At 48.8% G+C, this 27990-nt stretch overlaps 2 protein-coding genes across 2 annotated transcripts; both read left to right on the top strand.

The window, feature by feature from the left end:
* The first annotated feature begins 1 nt into the window (after position 1).
* LOC100980727 (peptidyl-prolyl cis-trans isomerase A) lies at positions 2 to 8228 on the top strand. The gene is made up of 2 exons (XM_063599704.1): positions 2 to 8; positions 5971 to 8228. The coding sequence occupies exons 1-2, from the start codon at positions 2 to 4 to the stop codon at positions 6465 to 6467; spliced, it is 504 nt and encodes a 167-aa protein (XP_063455774.1). The 3' UTR covers positions 6468 to 8228.
* Positions 8229 to 22452: 14224 nt separating this feature from the next.
* Positions 22453 to 27072, top strand: KLK4 (kallikrein related peptidase 4). The gene is made up of 5 exons (XM_055102864.2): positions 22453 to 22513; positions 23614 to 23938; positions 24360 to 24610; positions 24694 to 24830; positions 26096 to 27072. Exons 1-5 carry the CDS (start codon positions 22453 to 22455, stop codon positions 26246 to 26248), a joined length of 927 nt encoding a protein of 308 aa, XP_054958839.1. The 3' UTR covers positions 26249 to 27072.
* The last annotated feature ends 918 nt before the right edge of the window (positions 27073 to 27990 follow it).

The raw sequence follows: 27990 nt of genomic DNA, 5'->3' as shown, positions 1-27990 counted from the left end.
AATGCCAGGTAAGTAAATTAAAGTCACACATTCACTCATACGTAAGAACCACACTGCACATTTTGTAAGACTGAGGGAGAGTGGGAGGGAGGAAAAGAAGGCACAGAAAGAGAGAGAGAAAATGAAGAAAGGGGCCAGGCATGGTGGCTCATGCCTGTAATTCCAGCACTTTGGGAGGCTGAGGTGGGCAGATCACCTGAGGTCAGGAGTTCGAGACCAGCCTGATCAATATGGAGAAACCCCACCTCTACTAAAAATACAAAAAATTAGCCAGGCATGGTGGTGCATGCCTGTAATCTCAGCTACTCGGGAGGCTGAGGTAGGAGAATCGCTTGAACCCATGAGGCAGAGGTTGCGGTGAGCCAAGATCGCACCATTGTACTCCAGCATGGGCATGAAGAGCAAAACTCCATCTTAAAAAAAAAAAAGAAAAGAAAAGAAAATGAAGAAAGGAATCTGTTTGAACCAGTGATGACAATAATGCATTTAATATTCAACCTCTTCACCTAAGCTATAAATGGAGTAAAAAGTAGCTTGTCAAATTGTCAAGCCATAGCTTGCAGGGATGTTGACCTGGGGCTGAGCCACCCGTGAGACTAGTGTGTGTGCGTGTTTGTGTGTTGTGGTTCCTGCTCACTGTGGCCACCTTCTGATGCTGTTTTATATCCCTGACTTGCTAAACCAGACACTTAATGTAACCCAGCGGTGGCTGATTCTCACTTGAATACATACCTCTCTGAAATGTACAGAATTGTGGCTCACACCTGTAATCCCAGCATTTTGGGAAGCCAAGGCAGCAGGATCGTTTGAGCCCAGGAGTTCAAGACCAACCTGGGCAACATAGTAAGACCTGTCTCTAAAATAAAAAGGGAAATAGATAAACCACTTTTTATTTTAAAAAAAATGAAATGCACAGAAGTGGCTGAAGATCTCAGATAGGCTTTGACTGAGGGCGAAAAGTGTCAGCAGGTGTGGCTCAGAAAGCTGGCACATCCTCCATCCAGTCCTCGCTCTTGGGGTGGTTGATCCTGGCGAGAAACCAAGGTCAGGGAGTGGCCCCAATTTTATGGGTGGGAGGGCCCTCCCCCCCATGCATTCCACACACCAGATATGCATCTAATTGTTGGCTACAGAGAGGCTGGCTGTGGGTTACCTTTTATTAGTAATAATAATAATGATGATGATGACAACATCTACCATTCATCCAGTGCCAGACACCTCACTGCATTCATTGCATGCTTATTCCTCCTGGTCCTGACAGAAACCTTAGGAGGGAGGCCCTCAGCCAGCCAGGAGGCTGAGGAGCAGGGAGGTTTGGTGCATTTGGCTCAATTTCTGCAGCTGGTACTTGGCAGAGCCGGAATTTGAGTCAAGGGCGTAGGAGTCCCAAGCCCGTGCCGGTAACCACAACACTAGATTGAGCCAGCGAAAGCAAACATAGGTACATAGGGCCAAAGCCATAAGGATGTGAGGTGAAGGGGTAGGAAGGGGGGAAGAAGGGAGACTCTGAGAACTTTAAAGAAAGAAAGACTCGGCCAGGTGCGGTGATTCACACACCTGTAATCCTAGCACTTTGGGAGGCCGAGGTGGGCTGATCACCTGAGGTCAGGAGTTCAAGACCAGCCTGGCCAACATGGTGAAACCCTGTCTCTACTAAAAATACAAAAATTAGTCAAGCATGTTGGTGGGTGCCTGTAATCCCAGCTGCTCAGGAGGCTGAGGCCAGAGAATCACTTGAATCCAGGAGGCAGAGGTTGCAATGAGCTGAGATTGCACCATTGCACTCCAGCCTAGGCAACAGAGTGAGACTCCGTCTCAAAAAAAAAAAAAAAAAAAAAAAGAAGAAGAAGAAGAAAGAAAAGAAAAGAAAGAGACTCAAAGAGATGTAAAGACAGAGAGAGATGGAGAGAGACAGATTTGGAGGGGAGAGGAAGGAGGGAGAGAGGAAGGGAGGAAAAGGAAGAAAGAGAGGAACATAGTGATATACTGGAATAGATTTAAGGCAGATGGACTCAGAGAGACTTAAAGAGAGCAACTTGGGGAGAGTGAGACAAACAGACTCAGATTTTTTTTTTGTTTTTTGGAGACAGAATCTTGCTATGTTGCCCAGGCTGGACTCAAACTCCTGGGCTCAAGGGATCCTCCCACCCCAGCCTCTGGAGTAGCTGGGACTGTAGGCTCATACTACCTCACCGGAAAGACTCAAGTTTAAAGAGACTGGGGGTGGGGAGGGTAGAAAAAGATTCAGAAAGAGGGGAAGAGCTAGCTTTGGTGACATTCAAAGAGAGAGAGAGAAACAGAGAGAGAGAGAGAGAGAGACTGAAACACTGATCGTAGAGAAAGTGATGGAAGAAGGACATAGGGAGAGCAAGAGGATTGAGGAAGGAAAGGAGGGAGGGAGGAGGAGAGATGAAGAGAAAGAGACCCAGAGAGAGATCTGGAAAGAGAAGGGCAAACAGAGAGGGAGAAATGAGAGGGAGAGAGAGAGAAAGAGAGAGAGAGAGGATTCCTTTGGTGAGAGTTGTAAGGGAGGTAGTGCAGGATCTGGGGTTCCTTTGCAGATCTTTCTATTTTATTACATTATTATTATTATTATTATTATTATTATTATTATTATTATTTGAGAGGAGTCTGGCTCTGTTGCCCAGGCTGGAGGGCAGTGGCACGATCCCGGCTCACCTTAACCTGAGCCTCCCAGGTTCAAGCGATTATCCTGCCTCAGCAACACCCCCCACCCCAGTAGCTGGCATTACAGGTGCTCACCACCATGCCCGGCTAATTTTTTTGTATTTTTAGTAGAGACGGGGTTTCACCATGTTGGCCAGGCTGGTCTCGAACTCCTGACCTCAAGCAATCTGCCCACCTCAGCTTCCCAAAGTGCTGGGATTACAGGCGTGAGCCACCGCGCCCGGCCCTTTGCATATTATTGATCTCACTCTTCCTTCTAATCCCCACAATCCCGCTGCCTAAGCGGCCTCGTCCCACCGCTTGGCCTTGCAGCCAATCCCCCAGAGCCCGGGCCTCTCTTCCCCCATGCCTTGGGCTGAGTCCCCCAGGGATGGCATCTATCCTGTAGGAAAAAGGGAAGGGGTGCAATAGACACAGACTGGTTCAGTCCTACCTGTTTCCTATTCTGTAAAATGATGCTACCTCATGAGACTGCCTTGAGCATTAAAGGAGAGAATGCGCATAAAGGCAAAGACAAGAACACAGAGGCCGGCACAGAATAAACATGTGGAAATCGTTGTTTCCGTGATTGTGATGAACGTCATTAATTACTGTTCTGGAGTTGGCTGCCTGCACAAGTGTGGCGAGGGCTGTTGATCCCACTGAATGAAGCTCTTGCTGCTCAAGGCTGAAGCAACATGCCCTGGGAGCATATTAAAAAACAGAATCCCACTCCAGACCAACTGAACCAGAAGCGGCATTTCCATAAGATCCCCTGGTGTTTCGTGTGCACGTTCAAGTGCCCCACCCTGCAAGCCTCCCACGAAGAAATTGTAAACCCAAGTTAGCGGAATCCACCATTTGCTCTATCGCGCCACCTGGAGGCCTTTGCAAGAACTGAACTGGGACCTGGGAAAGTTGTGGGAGGGGCATGAAATCTGGAGTCCAGGGCCGGGCGCGGTGGCTCACGCCTGTAATCCCAGCAGTTTGGGAGGCCGAGGCCGGTGGATCACTTGAGGTCAGGAGTTCAAGACCAGCCTGGCCAACATGGCAAAACCCCGTCTCTATTAAAAACACAAAAAATTAGCCGGGCGTGGTGGCGGACGCCTGTAATCCCAGTTACTTGTGAGGCTGAGGCAGGAGAATCGCTTGAACCTGGCAGACGGAGGTTGCAGTGAGCCAGGATCGTGCTGCTGCACTCCAGCCTGGGTGACAGAGCGAGACTCCGTCTCAAAAAAGAAGAAAAGAAAGAAAAAGAAATTTGGAGTCCTACAGTCCTGCGAGCCATTCCCAGCTGTCTAGTTTTGGGCAAGTTCCTTGACCTCTCTGAGCCGTGGTGTATAGGTCACACTCTTCACCTGTAACACCAAGATGACAATTCCACCTCATGCACAGTGCCTGCCCCAGAGTTGGCACAGACCAATCTGGTTTCGCTTTTTTTTTTTTTTTTTCAGACAGAGTCTCACTTTTGTTGCCCAGGCTGGAGTGCAGTGTCACGATCTCGGCTCACTGCCACCTCCACCTCCCGGGTTCAAGCAATTCTCCTGCCTCAGCCTCCCGAGTAACTGGGATTACAGGTGCATGCTACCATGACCAGTGATGGTTTTTTGTATTTTTGGCAGAGACGGGGTTTCACCGTGTTGGCCAGGCTGATCTCAAACTCCTGACCTCAGGTGATCCAACTGCCTCGGCCTCCCAAAATGCTGGGATTACAGGTGTGAGCCACCGTGCCCAGCCTGGTTCCACTTTTATGTAACAAAGTTGTGAGATGTTTTTCAGTTGCCATGGTATTTCAGATCATATAACCTGAGTACACCCAGATGAACCATGCGTGCAACCACAGGGGGAACCAAAGTGCTTGGATGGAGGAGCAGGGACTGAATTAAGAAGCGGACACTGCATGGCAGGATTCAGGATCCAATCAGATTTGAGCCTTGGTGTCACCCCATGGCAGGATCCAGTCAGATCATGCTTCTCCAGCATCACCTTATTGCCAGATCCAATCAGATCACGCCTCCTTACTCCATGCTTATAAAACCTGCTCCAGCCCCCCAGCTCAGGGAGACAGAGTCAGGTGTTTCCTCCTATGTCCTTTTGCTGATCAACGTGCAATTAAGTTTTTCTTTTCTCAAAAGCCAGTGCTATGGTATTGGCCTCTATGCACATGGGGCTGTGAGCCCACTGGTTGCATGGTAACACTACCACTTTTGGAATGCATCACTGATGCATCTGAGATGTAGCCTAGAGCCTGGACATTATTTAAAGGGCAGGCTACTGAATCCATAATGTTATAGGTTGAAGTGTTCCCCCACAAAAAGATATGTTGAAGTTTTTTTGTTTGTTTGTTTGTTTGTTTGTTTTGGTTTTTTTTTTTTTTTGAGATGGAGTTTTGCTCTTGTCACCCAGGCTAGAGTGGATGGTGCAATCTCGGCTCACTGCAACCTCCGCCTCCCACGTTCAAGCAATTCTCCTGCCTCAGCCTCCCAAGTAGCTGGGATTACAGGCATCCGCCACCACGCCTGGCTAGTTTTTGTATTTTTTTTTAGTAGACATGGGGTTTCACCATGTTGGCCAGACTGGTCTTGAACTCCTGACCTCAGGTGATCCACCTGTCTCGGCCTCCCAAAGTGCTGGGATTACAGACGTGAGCCACCGCGCCCAGCCGATATGTTGAGGTTCTAATCACCAGGACCTCAGAATGTGATCTTAGTTTGAAATACAGTCATTTCAGGTATAAGTAGTTGAAGTCTTACCAGAGTATGTTGGACTCTTAATCCAGTATGACTGGTGTCCTTATAAAAAGAGGGAAGAAAATATGAAGACAGACACAAAGGGAGAGGGCCATGTGAAGAGAGAGGCAGAGATTGGAGTATTGCAGCTGCCAGCCAGGGAAGGCCAGTGGTCAGCAGCCGTCAACAGAAGCCAGGAAAGACTCTACGCAGAGCCTGAGGGCGTGTGGCCTTGCTGACACCGTGGGGACCTTGATTTCAGACTTACAGTCTCCAGAGCTCTGAGAGAATACATTTCTTTTGTTTAAAGCCACCCAGTTTGTGCTACTTCGTTACAGCAGCCCCACAGAACTGATACACATGAGTGGGTCAGCTCTCGGTGTACACAGGTCCACTTGACAACAGCAGACATACAAAGGGCCATAAAGCACATGAAACAATGCTCAACTTCTTTTGTCATGAGAGGAAATCCAATTCAAGCCACAATTAGACGCTACCACCCACCCATCAGATCGGTTTTAAAAAATTAAAATAGGCTTTGCAGACACTGCCGCTGCGAGTCCTGTACTATCAGCCACGGTCAAGCCCAGCGTGTTCTTTGACATTGTCATTGACGGAGAGCCCTTAGGCCATGTGTCCTTCGAGCTGTTTGCAGATAAGTTTCCAAAGTCAGCAGAAAAGGTTCATGCTCTGAGCACTGGAGAGAAAGGATTTGGTTATAAGGGTTCCTGCTTTCACAGAATTATTCCAGGGTTTATGTGTCAGGGTGGTGACTTCACACGCCATAAAGGCACCGGTGGCAAGTCCCTCTACAGGGAGAAATTTGATGATGAGAACTTCATCCTAAAGCATACAGGGCCTGGCATCTTGTCCATGGCAAATGCTGGACCCAATACAAATTGTTCCCAGTGTTTCATCTGCACTGCCAAGACTGAGGGGTTGGATGGCAAGCACGTGGTCTTTGGCACGGTGAAAGAAGGCATGAAGATTGTGGAGGCCATGGAGTACTTTGGGTCCAGGAATGGCAAGACCAGCAAGGAGATCACCATTGCTGACTGTGAACAACTCTAAGTTTGACTTGTATTTTATCTTAACGACCAGACCATTCCTTCTGTAGCTCGGGAGAGCACCCCTTCACCCCACTTGCTTGCAGTATCCTAGAATCTTTGTGCTCTCACTGCAGTTCCCTTTGGGTTCCATGTTTTCCTTGTTCCCTTCCATGCCTAGCTGGATTGCAGAGTTAAGTTTATGATTATGAAATAAAAACTAAATAACAAAAAACTACAATAAATTCAATAAAAATAAATAAGATGAAAATGCCAAGATGTTGCACACTTCGTGGGGCACCTCGAACTCTCATACCTGGTTGAAGGGAGGGTCAAATGGTTCAACCGCTTCGGGAAAAAGTCTAGCAGTTTCTGATAATAAAAACCCCAGCCTGGGCCGGGTGCAGTGGCTCACGCCTGTAATCCCAGCACTTTGGGAGGCCAAGGTGGGCAGATCACTTGAGGCCAGGAGTTCGAGACCAGCCTGGCCAACATGGTGAAACCCTGTCTCTAACAAAAATGCAAAAATTAGCCAGGTATGGTGGTGGGAGACTGTAATTCCAGCTACTGGGGAGGCTGAGGCAGAACAATCGCTTGAACCCCGAAGGTGAAGGTTGCAGTGAGCCGAGATCACAAAACTGCACTCCAGCCTGAGCGAAGGAGCAAGACTCTGTCTCAAAAAACAAAGATGAAAAAACACCCCATGATCTCACCAACCAGAGGAAACCAATGTTGACATTTGTGTGCGTGTGTGCGTGCATGTGTGTGTGTGTGTGTGTGTGTGTGTGTGCTGGACAGAGACAGGATAGCAGAGCAGCTAGGCACACAGTCTTCCAAGCCAAAATACAAGAATAATAGTACAAATGCAAGAATAACAGTACAACTTCACGGGGTTGTTTCAAGGATAATGGATTACTCAGCAAAGCTTTGGATTTGGATTTGGGTTTCAAGAAAAACTGTCGAGAAACCACTCTACCAAAACACCCCTGCAAGGCAGTAGACCAAGATGAGTGAAATTGTTCATCTTCACAATTAGGAGCTTGTCCTGAGTTTTTGTAGCTTTTTGAAACAGTGCACCTTAAGAAATAAGCCAGGTCCGCATCATCTATCTCCACTGATAACAATGAAGGGAGTCATCACTAGTTCTCACACTTAGTCACTGTTGTATAACTTACGCAACTGACTCAATGATGTTTCACAAAGTTTGTGACCAACTCAAAGGTGGTCTTTTGTTTTGTTTTGTTTTGCTTTTGTAGATAAAGTTTTATTGGAACACAGCCATGCTTATTCATGTATGTATTGAGTATGAGTTGTTCGATGAAGCAGAGTTGACTGGTTGATAACAGAAACCATATAGTCCACAGAACTTAAAATATCTTTAAAATTGCAATTTAACAATATTTTCCTTATTTTATTTTATTTTTTATTTTATTTTATTTTATTTTTTGAGATGGAGTCTTGCTCTGTTGCCCAGGCTGGAGTACAGTGGCATGATCTCGGCTCACTGCAAACTCCACCTCCCGGGTTCAAGTGATTCTCCTGCCTCAGCCTCCCGAGTAGCTGGGATGACAGGTGTGTGCTACCACGCCCGGCTAATTTTTGTATTTTTAGTAGAGACGGGGTTTCACCATGTTGGCCAGGCTGGTCTCGAACTCCTGACCTCAGATGATCTGCCCACCTCGGCCTCCCAAAGTGCTGGGATTACAGGCATGAGCTACCACACTCGGCCTTATTCATTTTTAAGTGTATACTTCAGTATTGTTAAGTGTATTCACATTGTTATGAAACCAATCTCCAGGACCTTTTCATTTTGCAAAACTGAAAATCTGTATTCACTCAACAACTCCCCATTTCCTGCTCCCAGCAGCCCCTGGCAACCACCATTCTACTTTGTGTCTCTATGAACTTGATTATTTTAGGTACCTCATATAATTCTCATGCTTCAGCCTCCCAGGTAGCTGGGATTACAGGTGCATGCCACCACACCCAGCTATTTTTTGTATTTTTAGTAGAGATGGGATTTCACCATGCTGGCCAGGCTGGTCTTGAACTCCTGACCTCAAGTGATCCGCCCACCTCAGCCTCCCAAAGTGCTGGGATTACAGGCATGAGCCAACGCGCCCAGCCTGAAAATTTCTTTATGGTGATGAAATAGTTCTGTATCCCAACTGTGGTGATGGTTACCTTTATCTATAGAGCTATAAGAACTAGATACATGAAAAGAGAGACAGAGAGAAACAGAGACAAACAGATGGTGGGGATGGGGTGGAGAGAGAGACAGAGAGAGAGATGTAAAAAATGATGAAATCCAAATAAGGTCTCTATGTGAGTTAACAGCATGGTATCAACGATGTTTTCCTAGTTTTGACAGTGTACTATCCTTATAAAAAATGTTACCATTGGGAGAACCTGGATGAAGGGTACATGGGCATTATTGCACTATTTTGCAACTTTTTGTGAGTTTTGAACTATTTCGAAATAAAATGTCATAATAAAAATGTGTCTGGCATATCGGAAGTGCTCAGTAAAAAATATTGTCGTCCTCCTAGATCTCTCTGACTGCATTTTCCCTTCGATTTTATTTGCTGTATTGCCAGTGTCTATTTTCTGGCCAGCTCTAATCATTGCAGAATGAGCAATGAGATCCCTTTAGGAAAAAAAAAAAAGTTCCTCCCACTGAGTTCTCCCAGGCTGAAAGACTCTCTAGCAGAAAGCTTGACAGCCATATGTGTAATTATGAATCATCTGTAATTTTCACACCAGCTATTGTTTTATAACTTGTGTAATTATCCAAACAGTGTTTCACAAACCTTGACATTAACCAGGCATTACAGGTCTTCAATGCTGATAACAAGAAAGAGAATTCACCAAGAGGTCTAAGCTCCGGGAGACACGTTTCTTGGTGCGAAACCCAGCCTGGTGGCTAAAGGCAAGAGAAAAAAAAATAAAAACACATCTTTGTAAGCATCTGTCCATGTGCCACAAAATCCTGGAAGATGATCCAAAAAAACATATTCTAGTTTTTGTGTTTTGAAGAGGGATGAAGACAGGACAGGTTGGGGAACAAAGTTAGGTGAAGGTTTATCACTCTGTATTTTTTATAAACATATTTTTTTACCATGTAAAAATATTTTCTTCTTCTTTTTTTTTTTTTCTGAGATGGAGTCTCACTTTGTCGCCCAGGCTGGAGTCCAGTGGCGCAATCTCAGCTCACTGCAACCTCCGCCTCGTAGGTTCAAGCGATTCTCCTGCCTCAGCCTCCCAAGTAGCTGGGATTACAGGCACGCATCACCATGTCTAGCTAACTTTTGCATTTTTAGTAGAGACAGGGTTTCGCCATGTTGGCCAGGCTGGTTTTGAACTCCTGGCCTCAAGTGATCCACCCACCTTGGCCTCCCAAAGTGCTGGGATTACAGGCATGAGCCATAGTGCCTGGCCGAAAATATTTTCTATTCAAAAAATTAAATAGAAATGATGTTACACACACACACTTGTGCCAGAGTCCCTGTGTCCAAACCTGGCTGCTCCTTACTGTGTGACCTTGGAAAATGACTTAAAAATTTTTTTTAATAGAGAAAGGGTCTCACTATATTGCCCAGGCTGGCCTCGAACTCCTGGACTAAAGCAATCCTCCCTCCTCGCCTCCCAGGATTAAAGGTGGGATTAAAGGTGTGAACCATGGCACCTTGACTTAGGAAATAACTTTAATCTCCCTTTGCCTCAGTTTCTCCCTATTTATAGTGGCGATAGAAACAGTAGCAGCTTCCTAGGGTGGCTGGGAATATAAACAAGTTCATTCCTGCAATCCCTTAAGACTGTTGTACAGCACACACACTTAGCATGTGTTACCAATTAGCGGCAGTGTTCTCCCACTTCAGTAAGTGTGGAACCAAAGAAAGATTTGCTTTCTTCTCACCTTTCCCCAATCTAACAAATCTAGCCAGTGAGAATTTTGCTGAGAAAAGCTGATTTCCTTTTCAAATGGAGAAAGAAATCAATTCAGAAATTGATTGTTTGCAGACAACAGAGTGGCAGGTGAGAGCGCTGGGGATCTGCACCTTTTTTTTTTTTTTTTTTGAGATGGAGTTTTACTCTTGTTGCCCAGGCTGGAGTGCAGTGGCACCATCTCAGCTCACCGCAACCTCTGCCTCCCGGGTTCAAGCAATTCTCCTGCCTCAGCCTCCGGAGTAGCTGGGATTACAAGCATGCAGCACCACGCCTGGATAATTTTGTATTTTTAGTAGAGACAGGGTTTCTCCATGTGGTCAGGCTGGTCTCAAACTCCCAACCTCAGGTGATCCACCCACCTCTGCCTCCCAAAGTGCTGGGATTACAGGTATGAGCCACCATGCCCGGCCCTGCACCATTTTTTTTTTTAAGACAGGCTTATGATTTTATCCTATAATATTAAGTACAATAACTCAAGTTAAAGAATCTGCTGGGTGCAGTGACTCACCTGTAATCCCAGCACTTGGGAGGCCGAGGTGGGAGGACTGTTTGAGGCCTGGAGTTCAAGACCAGCCTGGGCAACGTAGTGAGACCCTGTCTCTATTTTTAGAAAATGACTATAGCCACTCAATTATGTGAGAAGTTAATTATTATTATTATCTGCATGGTTGTTATTTGACTATATGGGTGCACAGCGGAGCGGGAGATGGCGAAGGGCAACCAAGGTCACCATGTGACTTCATTGTATTCATAGCAATAATTGGAGATACCATTTGCCGGGCTCTTGTGTGTCCAACGTGTTGTGTGGACGTCCCCATTGAAACTTCACATAAACCGATGCGATGTCGCTATCCTCAGCTGAGGAAAGCCGACCATGAGGCCAGACACTCAGCCCTCGCCTGATGTCACGCTTGAACCCCTCCCTTTACATCTGAGAGACCCAAAGTCAGGACCAGGACTTGGTGTCCCCAGGTGGAAAGCTCTGGTGGCGGCCAGCCCTGCTTCCTGCCACCTCTGCTCCCGTTTCTGGAGGCTGAGCCGGATGCTGCGGCCCAGGGTGACTGGCGCAAGAGAACCCTGGGCCCACAGCCTTTAGTCCTCTCCGAGTATGTCTCTCCGGCTCCACTAGGTGGCAGTATTTCACAGTTGTAGGCGCGCTTGCTCCGAACTGGGGGAGTGCCGAGCCCAGCGCTCTCACCTGCCCGCTGTTTTCTGCAAACAACCCGGGAGCTTCTCTGTGACTCTTTGTTTAAATCTATAAAATGGGGGTGATAATAGTTCCCACCTCATAGGATGTTCAGGAGATTAAATGAGTTCACATTTACAAAGAGCCTAGAATAATGCCTGGCACAAGATAAAGTACGTTACAAGAGTAGCTATGATGATGATGTTCATGGTCAGGGTGATGGATGACTCCTTTTGTTGTGTTGTTTCGTTATTTGTGACTTTCTTTCCCTCTGATCTCTTTATATCCATGTCTCTGTGTGTCCATGCTTTTTTCTCCACCGAGGTCACAAACTCAGCCACCTCCTGGGGCCAGGCAGGAAGTATAAATGAGGGAAGCTGACTGTGTGTGGGCCAAGGAAAACCACAGGGTGCCCCCGGGGTGGCCACTCAGCACCTGCTGATGCTGGATTATGGCCACGTGGGAATGCAGGCGTGATATTGACTGATACCGTGGCCTTTTCAAGAGAAACTTGCAATCTCTTGACCTTTTAATGCTCGTGATCCATTCAAACAAACAAACAAGCAAACAAAAAAGTCCAGACTCTACGAGACAGGCCAGATGTGTCTGCAGCCTGCATGTTGTTCAAGAGCCCTCTGTGGGTGGCCCGGGTAGAGATCCTAAGAAATTGCAATGAATTTCACTCCATAACCAGAGGAGCCAGGAAGCAGTTCATGAAAGTTTCCTTTTATGAAACAGAAATGATAAGGCTCTCTCCTCTCCTTTCAGAAAAAAAACCATGGCTTTCCTCTTTAAGAAGGAAATCTGCTTTTAATCAGCAATTTGGCAGCTGAATTTGTCAAGCTAGGAGAATGAAATCCAGACTCAGTTTTGAAATGAGTTCGTGAAAGAAAAATAAATCTTGGGGCCCCCAAAATTACTAAGCTAAAGGGAAAAGTCCAGCTGGGCACTGCTTAGAGCCCACCAGACTCCCATTCTATTCAAACCCACCCTCTACTCACTGAGATAAATGCATATCTGGCCGGGGTGCGGTGGCTCACGCCTGTAATCCCAGCACTTCGGGAGGCTGAGGCGGGCAGACCACAAGATCAGGAGATTGAGACCATCCTGGCTGACATGGTGAAACCCTGTCTCTATTAAAAATACAAAAAAATTAGCCAGGCTTAGTGGCGGGCACCTGTAGTCCCAGCTACTCGGGAGGCTGAGGCAGGAGAATTGCTTGAACCTGGGAGGTGGAGGTTGCAGTGAGCCAAGATCACGCCACTGCAATCCAGGCTGGGCAACAGAGCAAGACTCCATCTCAAATAATAATAATAATAATAATAAATAAATGCACAGCTGATTGCCTTCCTTGGAGAGGCTAATCAGAAACTCAAAAGAATGCAACCGTTTGTCTCTTATCTACCTTTGACCCGGAAGCCCCCTCCCCGCTCGAGTTGTCCCACCTTTCCAGACCAAACCAATGTTCATTTTATATATGTTGATTGATGTCTCATGTCTTCCTAAAATGTACGAAACCAAACTGTGCTCTGCTGACCTTGGGCACACGTCGTCAGGACCTCCTGAGGCTATGTCACGGGCACACGTCATCAACCTTGGCAAAATAAACTTTCTGAAAAATCTGAGACCTGTCTCAGATTTTCAGGATTCACAACTTGTATGGACTGTATTCTCTCGCTCCTTGAGTTCATGGTGAGCTCAAGGTGGAGACAATAAGAATCTTCCAAAGTGTTCCTGAGATGTTTAATCTATTTGGAACTACAAACGAATCCCCTATGCTTGGGTTTGCATCATGTTTTGTTAAATATCATTTGCAGAATAATATTAATAATGACAATGAAAGCTAACGCTTATGAAGCACTTCCTTTGCACCTGGCAGAGTTCTAACTGCCTTGTATGTACTCATTCATTTAATCCTTCTAACATTCTATGAGACAACTACTGTAACTATCCCCATTTCACGGATAAGGAATCGAGGCACAGAGACAGTACGATCTGCCTAAGGTTGCCCGGCTAGTGAATGGCAGAGCAGAGATTTGAACTATGACAGTGTGTATTCCAGAGTCCGTCTCTTAATCAGTGTAAAACGCAATGCCAATTTCCAAACGGTTTCTGTTACTGTAAATCACTTGTTCATAAGAGCATGAATTTTTCTGTCCTTGGAACATTTGTCCTCAGTGAATGGTTTTGTTTTGTTTTGTTTTGTTTTGTTTTGTTTTGTTTTGTTGAGACAGTCTTGCTCTGTCGCCCAGGCTGGAGTGCAGTGGCGCGATCTCGGCTCACTGCAAGCTCTGCCTCCTGGGTTTACGCCATTCTCCTGCCTCAGCCTCCTGAGTAGCTGGGACTACAGGCGCCCGCCACCACGCCTGGCTAATTTTTTGTATTTTTGATAGAGATGGGGTTTCACTGTGTCCTCCAGGCTGGTCTCGATCTCCTGACCTCATGATCTGCCCACTTCGGCCTCCCAAAGTGCTGGGATTACAGGCATAAGCCACCGCACCAGGCCAGTCCTCAGTGAATGTTTACTGATCAACTACTATGTGCCAGGCATCGTCCCTGGCATTGGGGATACAATGGTGACCCTGACAGGTTCATGTTTTGTTCCTCATGGAGCTTACGGTCCAGCAGAGGCAGGCACAATAAACGAGCAAATCACTGAATATGCCGCGATTTTTGAGTACACAGAATAATGCCCCCTCTCCAAAGATGTCCATGTCCCAATCCCCCGACCCCGTGCATATGTGACCTCATGTGGCAGAACAGACTTTGCAGACGGATTAAGTGGATGATCTTGAGATGAGGAGATTATCCTGGATTACCCGAGGGGGCTCCAGGTGATCACAAAGATCACCTTGATCACCCATAAGAGGGAGACAGAAGAGTCCGTCAGAGAAGGAGGGTGAGTACATGAAGCGGAGGTCAGGATGATGCAGGCGACTGTTGGCTTTGAAGATGGAGGATGCGGCCACCAGCCAAGGTATGCAGGTGACATCTTAAAGCTGGAAACAAGGGGGAAACAGAGCCTCCTCTGAAGCCTCCAGAAGGAATCAGTTCTACTGACACTTTGACTTTAGCCCACTTTAGACACTTTGGACTTATGACCTCTGGAATTGTAAGCGGATGCATCTTTTTTTGTTTTAAGCCACTGAGTGTGTGGTAGTTACTCCGGCAGCAATGGGAAATGAAATGAATACAGACTTACATACTTGATAACAATAAAATCAGGGTAAAGAGATGGAGCCATTCTAGACAGGTGGTCAGGAGGGAACATTTAAGAAGAAACCTGGACCAGGTGCAGTGCCTGACGCCTGTAATCCCAACATTTTGGGAGGCTGAGGCAGGCATATCACTTGAGCCCAGGAGTTCAAGACCAACCTAAGCAACTAGTGAGACCCTGTTTCTGCAAAAATAAAACATAATAATAAATAAATAAATTTAAAAAGGAAAAAGAAACAGGTAAAATTAATCTTAGTAACATATTAAACTTGATATATCCAAACTTGTCATTTCCACATGTAACCAATGTAAAAAAAATCAGTAAGAGAATTTACATTCTTTATTCCACACCAGTTCTTCGAAATCCAGTGTATATACTTACACTCCCAGCACATCGCAATTTGGATGCCAAGTTTTTTCAGAAATATTTGATCTGCATTCAGAGCCCAGAAAGTTTAGAGTTGAAAAAGATGATTCACGCACCCAGGTTGTTCCAAACATACTTAATTAAAACTCTCCCAATAACTGAATCAAGTGTCGGTGTTTACATTTAAATTAATTAAAACTAAATAAGGCCAGGCACAGGGGCTCACACCTGTAATCCCAGCACTTTGGGAGGCCGAGGTGGGCAGATCACTTGAGGTCAGGAGTTCGAGACCAGCCTGGCCAACATGGTGAAACCCCGTCTCTACTAAAAGTACAAAAAAATTAGCCAGGTGTGGTTGCGTGTGCCTGTAATCCCAGCTACTCGGGAGGCTGAGGCAGGAGAATCACTTGAACCCAGGAGGTGGAGGTTGCAGTGAGTCGAGATTACACCACCGCACTCCAGCCTGGGCGACAGAGCAAGACTCCATCTAAAAAAAAAAAAAAAAAAACCCTAAATAAAATTTAAAAGCTAGTCCCTTGACCACACCTGCCCACTATGGCCTGCACAATTAGATCTTAATTGATTTCAGTCTGCTCCAGGCCCACTGCCCCTGTCCCCATCTGCCTGGCAAGAAATGTCACAGCTACTTTGGGGTCCCATCCATCCTCCTTCTTCTGTAGAGTGATGTCTGATGACTCAGCTTGGTTGCTGCTAGAAAAATGGGGGATGCCCAGGCCCTTGGTTAATGAGGCCACCATCATAACTTCTGCTCCTTTGGTTTTTGTGGGGTTTTGGGGTGATTTTTTTTTTTTTTTTTTTTTTTTTGGTGAGTTTGTGTGTGAGACAGAGTCTCACTCTGTCGCTAGGCTGGAGTGCAGTGGCATGATCTTGGCTCACTGCAATCTCCACCTCCTGGGTTCAAGTGATTCTCGTGCCTCAGCCTCCCAAGTAGCTGAGATTACAGGCATGCGCCACCAAGCCCGGCTAATTTTTTGTACTTTTAATAAAGACGGGGTTTCGACATGTTGGCCAGGCTGGTCTCAAACTCCTGACCTCAGGTGATCTACCCGCCTTGGCCTCCCAAAGTGCTAGGATTACAGGCGTGAGCCACCATGCCCAGCCTTGTTTGTTTGTTTTTGCTCTCACAGGCTGGAGTGCAGTGGTGTGATCTTGGCTCACGGCAGCCTTGAACTCCTGGGCTCAAGCGATCCTCCTCCTGCCTCAGCCTCCTGAGTAGCTGGGACGACAGGCGTGCACCACTATGCCTGGCTAATTTATTTTTAGTAGTGACGGGGTCTTGCTATGTTGCCTAGGCTGGCCTCGAACCCCTGAGCTCAAGTGATCCATCTGCCTCAGCCTCCCAAAGTGCTGGGATTACAGGCGTTAGCCACTGTGCCCAGCCCTCCTTTATTATTTACTGGGGTTCTTCTACTTGCTGCTGCAGAGTGGCTAGAAGATCCTCCCCAGAGTTGTCCCCCCAGCCCACAGCCATCCTCCCATCTTACCGGCAAACGGGCTGTGTTCTCTCTGCCTCCCCGCACCTCCCTCATGCTGGAGTGAGCTCCATCTTTCCTTCTCCCAAAGTCCGTCTCTCCATCCTCCCCACTTCTGGAGGAGATCCCAGGATTGCACCATTCAGTCCCAGCCTCTCTCCTCTTGAGACCGGAGCAGGAAAAGGAGCCACTCACACCAGGACTTTTGAGTTTTCTTCCTACTGAATATCCTATCGTCCATACTAAGGAAGGAAAAGACTTTTCTTGTGTAATACAATCTGCCCCAAGGTAGCCTTATGTTATTGAATAAAAGGCAAGGATGGGCCGGGTGTGGTGGTGTGTGCCTGTAATCCCCACTATTCGGGAGGCTGAGGCAGGGGAATTGCTTGAACCTGGGAGGAGTAGGTTGCAGTGAACCGAGATCCCACCACTGGACTCCAGCCTGGGCGACAGAGCGAGACTCCATCTCAAAAAAAAAAAAAAAAAAAAAGCAAGAGTGATGCCTTCTTCCACCCTTGAGGTTTGTTCAAATCCAGCCTACAGGAGTTCCCTGAGGTTACTGAGGAAAACTCAGGGGTCAGTTCCCTAAGGGCTGCTCTGGGCACCTCAGCAGAGATGGCTGGGGCTGCCTTGGGGCCTTAGTGCAGCGGCACCACTGCATCCAGAGATTCATGCCTCTTGTGGCTCAGCCAGCCCCCAGGGGGATGGGAGGTAGAAGGGGCTTGTTCTTCCAGTTATACAGTAAGAGTGGGCTCTCTCGGTGGGTGGGTGGCCCCGTCTGTGGCCGCATTCCCTCCCCTCCCCAGCAATACTCCCTGGCTTCTCTGGCTGAGGCTGCATCTCATCCGCAGGTGGGGGTGAACTCAGATGACTCAGGTGATGGATAGTGGGCCAGGGTGGGCCCCCATGACCTGTGTATCTACAGGAAGGCCCACCTGTCCTTTGGCTTCAGCTTCTGTTTCCTGACTTATAGAGAGAGGTGGCATAACAGCTCAAGATATGGGCTCTGGGGTCAGGCAGCCCACATGCATGGCTGCTTTGCTGTGTGATCGTCAATAAGTAGCTTGCCCTCTCTGTGCGTTCATTTCCTCTTTCATCACATTGGGAATAATGATGAGTACCTCAGGGAGTTATGAAAATTAAAACTAGTTAACTTGTATAAAATTGCTACCATGACAACTAGAAGAGAGGTGATAGATAAATGTTAGATATTTTATCATTATTATTATTACTTGTTTGTTTTCTGAGACAGAGTTTCACTCTTATTACCTAGGCTGGAGTGCAATGGCGCGATCTCGACTCACTGCAACCTCTGCCTCCCGGGTTCGAGTAATTCTCCTGCCTCAGCCTCCCAAGTAGCTGGGATTACAGGTGCCCACCACCACGCCCACGTAATTTTTGTATTTTTAGTAGAGATGGGGTTTTGCCATGTTGGCCAGGCTGGTCTCGAACTCCTGACCTCAGGTGATCCACCCGCCTCAACCTCCCAAAGTGCTGGGATTGCAGGCATGAGCCACCGTGCCCAAACTGATATTTTATTATTTTTAAAGTGATGATTATTCCTAATTCCTGAGACGTGTCTCTCTTTCAGCGTCTTCCTATCTTTTTGGCCACATCTCTCAATGTGTTCCCAGCTCTCTCCTACTCTCCATCTACCCACCTCTGTCTGTTCTTCTCTTTTGGCCTCAGTCTTTCTGTGACCTTGGTAAACTACTTACCCGCTCTGTGCCTCAGTTTCTTCATCTGTCAAACAAAGTTCATAGCAGCATCTACTTCTTAGATTTTTTTGAGGAATACATTTGTTATTGCATTTAAAATACTTAGAAGAGGGCCAGACATATGGTAAGTTCTTGACCTCCTCACAATTAATTTAACATATTCTAAAGGTTAATTAATAGTAAGCTACCATTGTTGTCTGTTGTTATTTTCTCTCTCCGTCAGCCTTCATCTCTCCCTCTCCTGTCTGTCTCTCTCTATTTTTGTATCTCCCTTTATCCATCCACTCAACACATCTGCAGTGAATAGTTTTTATCAGTGAACATAACAGACACCAGCCCTTTCCCCAAGGGGCTCCCACACTAATGAAAGAAACAGCTACTAGAAAAATAAACACATAAGACGGGCGCGGTGGCTCTCGCCTGTAATCCCAGCACTTTGGGAGGCCAAGGTGGGTGGATCACCTGAAGTCAGGAGTTTGAAACCAGCCTAGCCAACATGGTAAAACCCCATCTCTACTAAAAATACAAAAATTAGCCAGAATTGGTGGCAGGCACCTATAATCCCAGTTACTGGGGAGGCTGAGGCAGGAGAATCGCTTGAACCCGGGGGGCGGAGGTTGCAGTGAGCAGAGATCGCACCACTCTACTCCAGCCTGGGTAACACAGTGAGACCCCATCTCAAAGAAACAAACAAACAAACAAAAAAGAAAAAAAAGAAAAAGAAACACACAATAATACGTGTATACATTGTACCAAATTCTCTAAAGGAGCATGTAGGATGCTATAAGATGAAAAAACAAATAGGGGAGTGAAGACCCTGAATCAGACTAGGGGAGGGCTCAGGGAAGGGCTCTGAAGAAGTAACACTTGAGTTGAGACACAATGAAGAGAGCGAAGGGAGAAGTGTTGGAAGCGCATGGAAAACAAAGACAGAGCAACATGAGAGAAGACAGGAGGAAAGCGGAGACAGAGAAAGATAGACAGAGACAAAGGTGCAGAGCCACAGACAGAGAGACAGAGACAGAGATGGGAGGAGAGAGACACAGAGAAAGATGGACAGAGACACAGGTGCGGAGACACAGACAGAGAGACAGAGACAGAGATGGGAGGAGAGAGACACAGAGAAAGATGGACAGACACAGGTGCGGAGACAGACAGAGAGACGGAGACAGAGATGGGAGGAGAGAGACACAGAGAAAGATGGACAGAGACAGGTGAGGAGCCACAGACAGACAGAGACAGAGATGGGAGGAGAGAGACACAGAGAAAGATGGACAGACACAGGTGCGGAGACACAGACAGAGAGAGAAGGCAAGGTGAGACAGAGACAGGTGTGGAGACACAGACAGAGAGAGAAGGCAAGGTGAGACAGAGACAGGAGGAAAGAGAGACACACAGGGGCAGACAGAGACAGACAGAGATCAGAGGGTCACAGACAGAGGTCAGAGGGAGAGCGAGAGAGACGGGATCAGAGAGAGAAAGGGACAGGGACAGGGAAAAGAGAGACAGAGACAGAAACCTGCCAGGGCTTCCTGTTCTGTGGTCCCAGCCTATGTCCCGTCCTGCCCAGAGTTATCTGGGGGCGCACGGGCCCAGGACAGAGTTGGGGGAGGGTCTCACTTGGGATGCTTCTAGTCTGGCAGGTGAGAGAAACAGAGACAAGGGGGAGAGAGACAGAGATGGGACCAGAGAGGCAGAGGAAAAGAGAGCCAGAGAGAAAGAGAGACAGACACACGGGGTGGGGTGTGGGGGAAAGAAGTAAGGAAGGAGAGAGAAAGAGTGTTAGAGACCCAGGAGAGACAGAGAGACACACAGACATTCCTGCCTCGTCGCGGTCACCTGCGGGCACCATCGCTCACCCGCGCCGGCTCCGCGGTCTACACTCACCCACTCCTTGGATGATCTCACCCGGCCTCGTGGCTGTAAACACCACCTCTCCCCTGATGAGTCCCCACTGTTTCTTTCTCGGCAGTCCTGACCTCGGCCTGCCCCTCCGTGCACCCTCCGCGGTCTATGGCACCCTCTCACCCCCCACCCCCCTTCCCGCACCTATGCGTCTCCACAAGATCCGTAGAGCGCAAGCCAACAGACCAAGCCTCCATGCCATCCTTGGCCCCTCTGCTCCTGGCCCCCCACTTTCCATCCATCGGGCAGTAACTTGGCTCCACATGCAGAGGGGACCCCGTGTCCATTCACCTCTCTTCTCCCTTGACCCTGTCACCTCCCACCTGGGCTGTTGCCACTGCCCCCCGCCCCGCCCCCACCATCACTCTCCAAGCTGGAAGTTTTTAAAAAGTAAATAAGATTATGTCACTCCATCCTTGTGCTTAAAATCCATTGCACTTAAGTAAAACCCAAGCTCCTTAATCCTGGTACGTAAACTCCTGCAGGCCCGCCCGGTTCCCGGTCTGCGCTCCTACCCGCCCTGCCCTCCTACCCGCCCTGCCCTCCTCTGGCTGAAGCCAAGTTCTCCCCTGCACCCCGCAACCGCCCCTGCTGCGGGGACCCTCCTCCTCCTCTTCCCTGAGCTCTCAGCTTAAATGTTCCCCTTCTCTGAGTCTCCCCGACCACCACCTTATATGCTGGTCCCTGCAGTTTTCCTTTATGGTCTGTGCCCCCGGGTAGGACGCGATCCCCAGTGACGAGGACTTTGCTGGTTCCTCCTGTGGCCCCAGCACCTGCCGCAGAGCTCGGAGTGTGGTAGGCACTCAGCTGCTTTTCACTGAGCGAAGACTTTTTAGTTCTCCCGCTCACCGAGAGCCTACAATGTGCCTGGCACTGTGTGCCTTTCCCTGAATTACCTCTTTGAATCCACTTGGGAAATGGGGCATAATGGTCACTCCAGTTTTACAGTTGGAAAAACAGGCTCACAGGGGTGCAGTCACTTGCCCAAGGTTCCAAAAATAGTTCGTGATGTAGGCTGGATACGAACCTGGGGAAATTTGCTGGAGAAGCACAGAAAGAGAGGGATGAAGGAGGAGGGGAGAGAGAGAGAGAGATTTAATTTAAAAAGAGAAAGAACATGAGAGAGAACAGGAGAGAATGAGAGGAAATGAAAGAAAACACAAGAAAAATAATGAGAGAGAATGAGAGAAAGAAAGAAGAAGAGAAAGAGAAAATGAGAGATACAGGCAAGAGAGAGGTATCTCATGAGAGAGAATAAGAACATGAAAAGAGAAAGAATGAGAGAGAGAGAGAGAGAGAGAAAGGAGAGTGTAGTCTAGGATCTGGGCAGGGGTCTCCTCCCTGGGTCCCTAGACCCTGCTGCCAGCCCCTTCTGGGCCCCCAACCACTGCCTGGTCAGAGTTGAGGCAGCCTGAGAGAGTTGAGCTGGAAGTTTGCAGCACCTGACCCCTGGAACACATCCCCTGGGGGCAGGCCAGCCCAGGCTGAGGATGCTTATAAGCCCCAAAGAGGCCCCTGCGGGAGGCAGCAGGCTGGAGCTCAGCCCAGCAGTGGAATCCAGGAGCCCAGAGGTGGCCCGGTAAGAGGCCTGGTGGTCCCCCACTAAAAGCCTGCAGTGTTCATGATCCAACTCTCCCTACAGCTCCATGTCGCTGGATTCTCAGCCTCTGTGCCTTCTGTCTCCACATCTCTCTAGACAGATCTCTCACTGTCTCTAGTTAGGAGTCACTGTCTCTAGTTAGGGGTCTCTCTGTCTCTCTGAATCTATATCTCCATGTCTAACTCTCAGACTGTCTCTGAGGATATCTCTCAAGCACTCTGTCTCTCCGGCTCTGATTCTCTGTGTGTCTGCCCTCCATGCTTATTTGTGGGTGGCTAGACACCATCTCTCGCCATTCACAGATGGCTAGATGCTTTCTCTAAACTTTCCTTTCTACCTAGTTCTCTCTCTCTCTCTTTTCCCATCTCTCTCTCTCTTTTTCTCTCTCAGTCTCTAAATCTGTCTCTCTAGGTTCTGGGTCCATGGATGGGAGAGGGGGTAGATGGTCTAGGCTCTTGCCTACCTAATAACGTCCCAGAGGGAAGAAAGGGAGGGACAAAGAGAGGGATGGAGAGACTTGGGCTGAAGATCCCCAGACACAGCTAAGTCTCAGTCCTCATCCCCAGGTGCTGACGTGATGGCCACAGCAGGAAATCCCTGGGGCTGGTTCCTGGGGTACCTCATCCTTGGTGTCGCAGGTATCTGAGTATGCGTGTGTGTGTCTGTCCGTGCTCGGGGGCACAGTGTTTGTTAATGTTCAGGTGTGACTCAGTGTCCTCTTGCTTGTGACTGCAAAGCTGCCTGTGAGACGGTACCGTGTTATCCGTCCCCCATGGCTGTGCCCCTGTAACTCCTTGTATCCTGGTGAATTTGTGTGTGGCAGTGTGCCTGGGTGTGTGGTTGTACCTGTGAGACTCTGACAGTTTGTGCCTCTGAATATCTGGTGGAGTGACAACAGTGTAATGATGATATGGGGACAGGGGAAGCCGAGGGTGCAGGAGATTGTGCTTCCTGGGGAGTGATCCATTGCTGGGAATCTGCGCCTGCTTCCTGGGTCTTCAGTCCTGAGATCCCCCTCTCCCACCCCCAAGGAACTCACCTCACAGGACTATAAAATGGTGTTTTGGTGTGCATGGGCTCGTGGCTGGGTGTGACTGTGGGCAAGGCTGGGAGAGGATAGGAGTGACTCGGCGCAGGACCGACTTTGAGCATCGGTCTGCGCAGACAAGTGACCCCATCCTTGCTCCCAGCAACAACTCCACCCCCTGAGCTTTAATTCACCCCAAAGGACCCGATCCTACCGCTGTGAGCCTAGACTCCTCTGTTGAACCCCTCCTGACCGTGGCTTTGCACCGCGATGGCACCAGTCTCACCTCCAGAGCTCACCCCAGAGCCCTGACTCCGCCCCAGGAGCCCTGGTCCCACCTTCTGAGACTGCCTCTAGCCATAACCCAGCTCTTGAAGCCTTGATGGCGCCCCTGCGCTGTAACCCCAACCCTAGGAGCACTGATCCCGCCTTCTCAGCCCACCCCCATGCCCTGACTCTCCTCCCAGGAGCCCTGACTACCCTGAATCCCTGACCAGGCTCCTGCACCGTGATCACCGCCCCTGGGAGCCCTAGGCCTATATACTGGACCAGCCCCTGAAGCTCCGATCATGCCCCCTGCACCATAACCCCACCCCCAGGAGCCCTGGGTCCGCCCCCTGGGCCCGCCCCCAGCCCTGACTCGGCCCCGGAAGAGTCCTGACTGCTCCTGAAGCCCTGACCACGCCCCTGCTCGGTAACCCCTCCCCCAAGAGCCCTGGGCCCGCCTCCTGAGCCCGTTCCCAGCCCTGACTCCGCCCCGAGGAGCCCTGACTGCTCCTGAACCTCTGACCACGCCCCTGCTCGGTAAGCCCACCCCCCAGGAACCCTGGGCCCGCCTCCTGGTCCCGATCCCATCCCTGACTCCGCCCTCAGGATCGCTCGTCTCTGGTAGCTGCAGCCAAATCATAAACGGCGAGGACTGCAGCCCGCACTCGCAGCCCTGGCAGGCGGCACTGGTCATGGAAAACGAATTGTTCTGCTCGGGCGTCCTGGTGCATCCGCAGTGGGTGCTGTCAGCCGCACACTGTTTCCAGAAGTGAGTGCAGAGGTAGGGGGAGTGGGCAGGGCCTGGGTCCGGGGGCGGGGCCTAATATCAGGCTCATCTTGGGGTGCTCAGGGGGAAACAGCGGTGAAGGCTCTGGGAGGAGGACGGAATGAGCCTGGATCCGGGGAGCCCAGAGGGAAGGGCTGGGAGGCGGGAACCTTGCTTCGGAAGGATTCAGAGAGCCCTGACTTGAAATCTCAGCCCAGTGCTGAGTCTCTAGTGAACTAAGGCAAGTTCTTGTCCCTGAATTTTTGTGAATGAGGATTTGAGACCATGGTTAAGTAGCTCTTAGGGTGTTCCGCGAAGAGGGTGGGGTTGGGGTTAGGAGATGGGGATGGGAATGGGGTTGAAGATGAGAATGGAGGTAAGGATGTAGTTGCCACAAAACTGACCTGCCCTCCGTGGCCCACAGCTCCTACACCATCGGGCTGGGCCTGCACAGTCTTGAGGCCGACCAAGAGCCAGGGAGCCAGATGGTGGAGGCCAGCCTCTCCGTACGGCACCCAGAGTACAACAGACCCTTGCTCGCTAACGACCTCATGCTCATCAAGTTGGACGAATCCGTGTCCGAGTCTGACACCATCCGGAGCATCAGCATTGCTTTGCAGTGCCCTACCGCGGGGAACTCTTGCCTCGTTTCTGGCTGGGGTCTGCTGGCGAACGGTGAGCTCACGGGTGTGTGTCTGCCCTCTTCAAGGGGGTCCTCTGCCCCGTCGCGGGGGCTGACCCAGAGCTCTGCGTCCCAGGCAGAATGCCTACCGTGCTGCAGTGCGTGAACGTGTCGGTGGTGTCTGAGGAGGTCTGCAGTAAGCTCTATGACCCGCTGTACCACCCCAGCATGTTCTGCGCCGGCGGAGGGCAAGACCAGAAGGACTCCTGCAACGTGAGAGACGGGAAAGGGGAGGGCAGGCGACTCAGGGAAGGGTGGAGAAGGGGGAGACAGAGACACACAGGGCCGCATGGCGAGATGCAGAGATGGAGAGACACACAGGGAGACAGTGACAACTAGAGAGAGAAACTGAGAGAAACAGAGAAATAAACACAGGAATAAAGAGAAGCAAAGGAAGAGAGAAACAGAAACAGCCATGGGGAGGCAGAAACACACACACATAGAAATGCAGTTGACCTTCCAACAGCATGGGGCCTGAGGGCGGTGACCTCCACCCAACAGAAAATCCTCTTATAACTTTTGACTCCCCAAAAACGTGACTAGAAATAGCCTACTGTTGACGGGGAGCCTTACCAATAACATAAATAGTCGATTTATGCATATGTTTTATGCATTCATGATATACCTTTGTTGGAATTTTTTGATATTTCTAAGCTACACAGTTCATCTGTGAATTTTTTTAAATTTTTGCAACTCTCCTAAAATTTTTCTAATGTATTTATTGAAAAAATCCAAGTATAAGTGGACTTGTGCAGTTCAAACCAGGGTTGTTCAAGGGTCAACTGTGTACCCAGAGGGAAACAGTGACACAGATTCATAGAGGTGAAACACGAAGAGAAATAGGAAAAATCAAGACTCCACAAAGAGGCTGGGCATGGTGGCTCATGCCTGTAATCCCAGCACTTTGGGAGGCAAGGCAGGCAGATCACTTGAGGTAAGGAGTTCAAGACCAGCCTGGCCAAAATGGTGAAATCCTGTCTGTACTAAAAATACAAAAGTTAGCTGGATATGGTGGCAGGCGCCTGTAATCCCAGCTACTTGGGAGGCTGAGGCAGGAGAATCGCTTGAATATGGGAGGCAGAGGTTGAAGTGAGTCGAGATCATACCACTATACTCCAGCTGGGGCAACAGAGTAAGACTCTGTCTCAAAAAAAAAAAAAAGACTTTACAAAGAGATGCAGAGACACTGAGACAGATAAACAAGCCACAAAGGAGACAAAGAAGGAGGGACAGACAAACAGAAACAGACCACAAGCCCAAGAGAAGCAGCCAGCATTCAGGACATAGGACATCGGGAAGCAGGATTAGATGAAGTCAGGGATCTGGAATGGGACTTCCAACAGATATGTTGCTGGGCTATGTTGTTATTGATGATGGTTCTGTCTTTGTTTCTCAGTCTCATTTAGTTCCTTTCTGATCCCACATCCATTTCCATCTCTCTGTGTTTCGGATTCTGACTCTCCCTCTCTTCACAACAGGGTGACTCTGGGGGGCCCCTGATCTGCAACGGGTACTTGCAGGGCCTTGTGTCTTTCGGAAAAGCCCCGTGTGGCCAAGTTGGCGTGCCAGGCGTCTACACCAACCTCTGCAAATTCACTGAGTGGATAGAGAAAACCGTCCAGGCCAGTTAACTATGGGGACTGGGAACCCATGAAATTGACCCTCAAATACATCCTGCGGAAGGAATTCAGGAATATCTGTTCCCAGCCCCTCCTCCCTCAGGCCCAGGAGTCCAGGCCCCCAGCCCCTCCTCCCTCAGACCAAGGGTACAGGCCCCCAGCCCCTCCTCCCTCAGACCCAGGAGTCCAGACCCCCCAGCCCCTCCTCCCTCAGACCCAGGAGTCCAGACCCCCCAGCCCCTCCTCCCTCAGACCCAGGAGTCCAGCCCCTCCTCCCTCACACCCAGGAGTCCAGACCCCCCAGCCCCTCCTCCCTCAGACCCAGGGGTCCAGGCCCCAACCCTTCCTCCCTCAGACTCAGAGGTCCAGGCCCCCAACCCCTCCTTCCCCAGACCCAGAGGTCCGGGTCCCAGCCCCTCCTCCCTCAGACCCAGCGGTCCAATGCCACCTAGACTCTCCCTGTACACAGTGCCCCCTTGTGGCACGTTGACCCAACCTTACCAGTTGGTTTTTCATTTTTTGTCCCTTTCCCCTAGATCCAGAAATAAAGTCTAAGAGAAGCGCAGGTTCTGTTTGTAGTGTCCTCCTTGCTTCCCCTTCCATTCAGAGATTCCAACAAATGGCTTTCCCTCCATGGGTCTCAGTTTCCCTATCTGGGAAATGGGAGCTTTGACCAGGAGGGCCACAGGGTTTCAGAGGGAGGGGCCATTCCCTGGATAGTTAAGAGAAACCAGTGCCATGGATGTTGTCCAGTTTCTGAAAAGTCAGGTCAGCAAATGGTAACCGTAGAGATTTTCTTGCTTAGTTTAACTATTCAGCTCTAGTTGATCTATATTCATTTTTGTCTTCTTAACTGCATTTCAAGAATTTTTAATTTGCATGTGTCTCAGAAGTTGGCTGCTGCAGCTAGAGTCTAGTGGGGAGAATTGTGGAGAGGGCTACTGTGAGTGACAGCTACAGAGACCAAGGAGTAGAAAGAGGGAAGTTTGAGGGGCAGAATGGGGCAACTGAGGGGCAAGGAGATGGGAGACTGAATAAGTATATAGATAATTTGAACAATACGATTAACATACTCTATTTAATGGTCATATATGGAATGTTGCACCCAGTATCTGAAAAATATAGAATCATTTCAAAAGACATACAGCTACCAGAATGGCTAAAATTGAAAAGAATAACAGCATCAAGTCTTGGTTATATCTACAGCAGCTGTAACTCTCCTACATTGCTGGGGGTAGGGGGTAAAATGCTACAACCATTTTGGAAAACAGCTTGGCAGATTCTTAGAAAGACAGGCATACATCCACATGATGGCTAGCGATTCTACTCATAGGTATTTAGGTAATAGCCATAGAAAACACTTCCCTAAGAATGTTTATAGTAGCTTCATGCATAATAATGAAATTGGAAATGAAGCAAATGTCTATCAGTAAGTGAGTGGATAAGCAAACTGTGATATATCCATATAATGGATTGCTACTCTGCACCAGAAAGAAATAAACTATTGATATAAGCAACAACATACATGCATCTCAAAATCATTATTCTGAGTGAAAGAAGCCAGACACAAAATATGATACACTATATGATTATATTTATATGAAATTCTAGAACAGGCAAAATTATTCAATGTGGCCTGGTTGCTGGGATGGGAGAGGGGAATAGGTATAGAAACAGATTGGGGTCAGGTGCGGTGGCTCACCTGTAATCCCAGCACTTTGGGAGGACAAGGTGGGCAGGAGTTCAAGACCAGC

The sequence above is a fragment of the Pan paniscus genome, chromosome 20, assembly GCF_029289425.2.
Source record: "Pan paniscus chromosome 20, NHGRI_mPanPan1-v2.0_pri, whole genome shotgun sequence".
NCBI classification, from domain to species: domain Eukaryota; kingdom Metazoa; phylum Chordata; class Mammalia; order Primates; family Hominidae; genus Pan; species Pan paniscus.
Note: the sequence above shows the minus strand (reverse complement) of the source record. Positions and strands in the feature narration are given on the sequence as shown.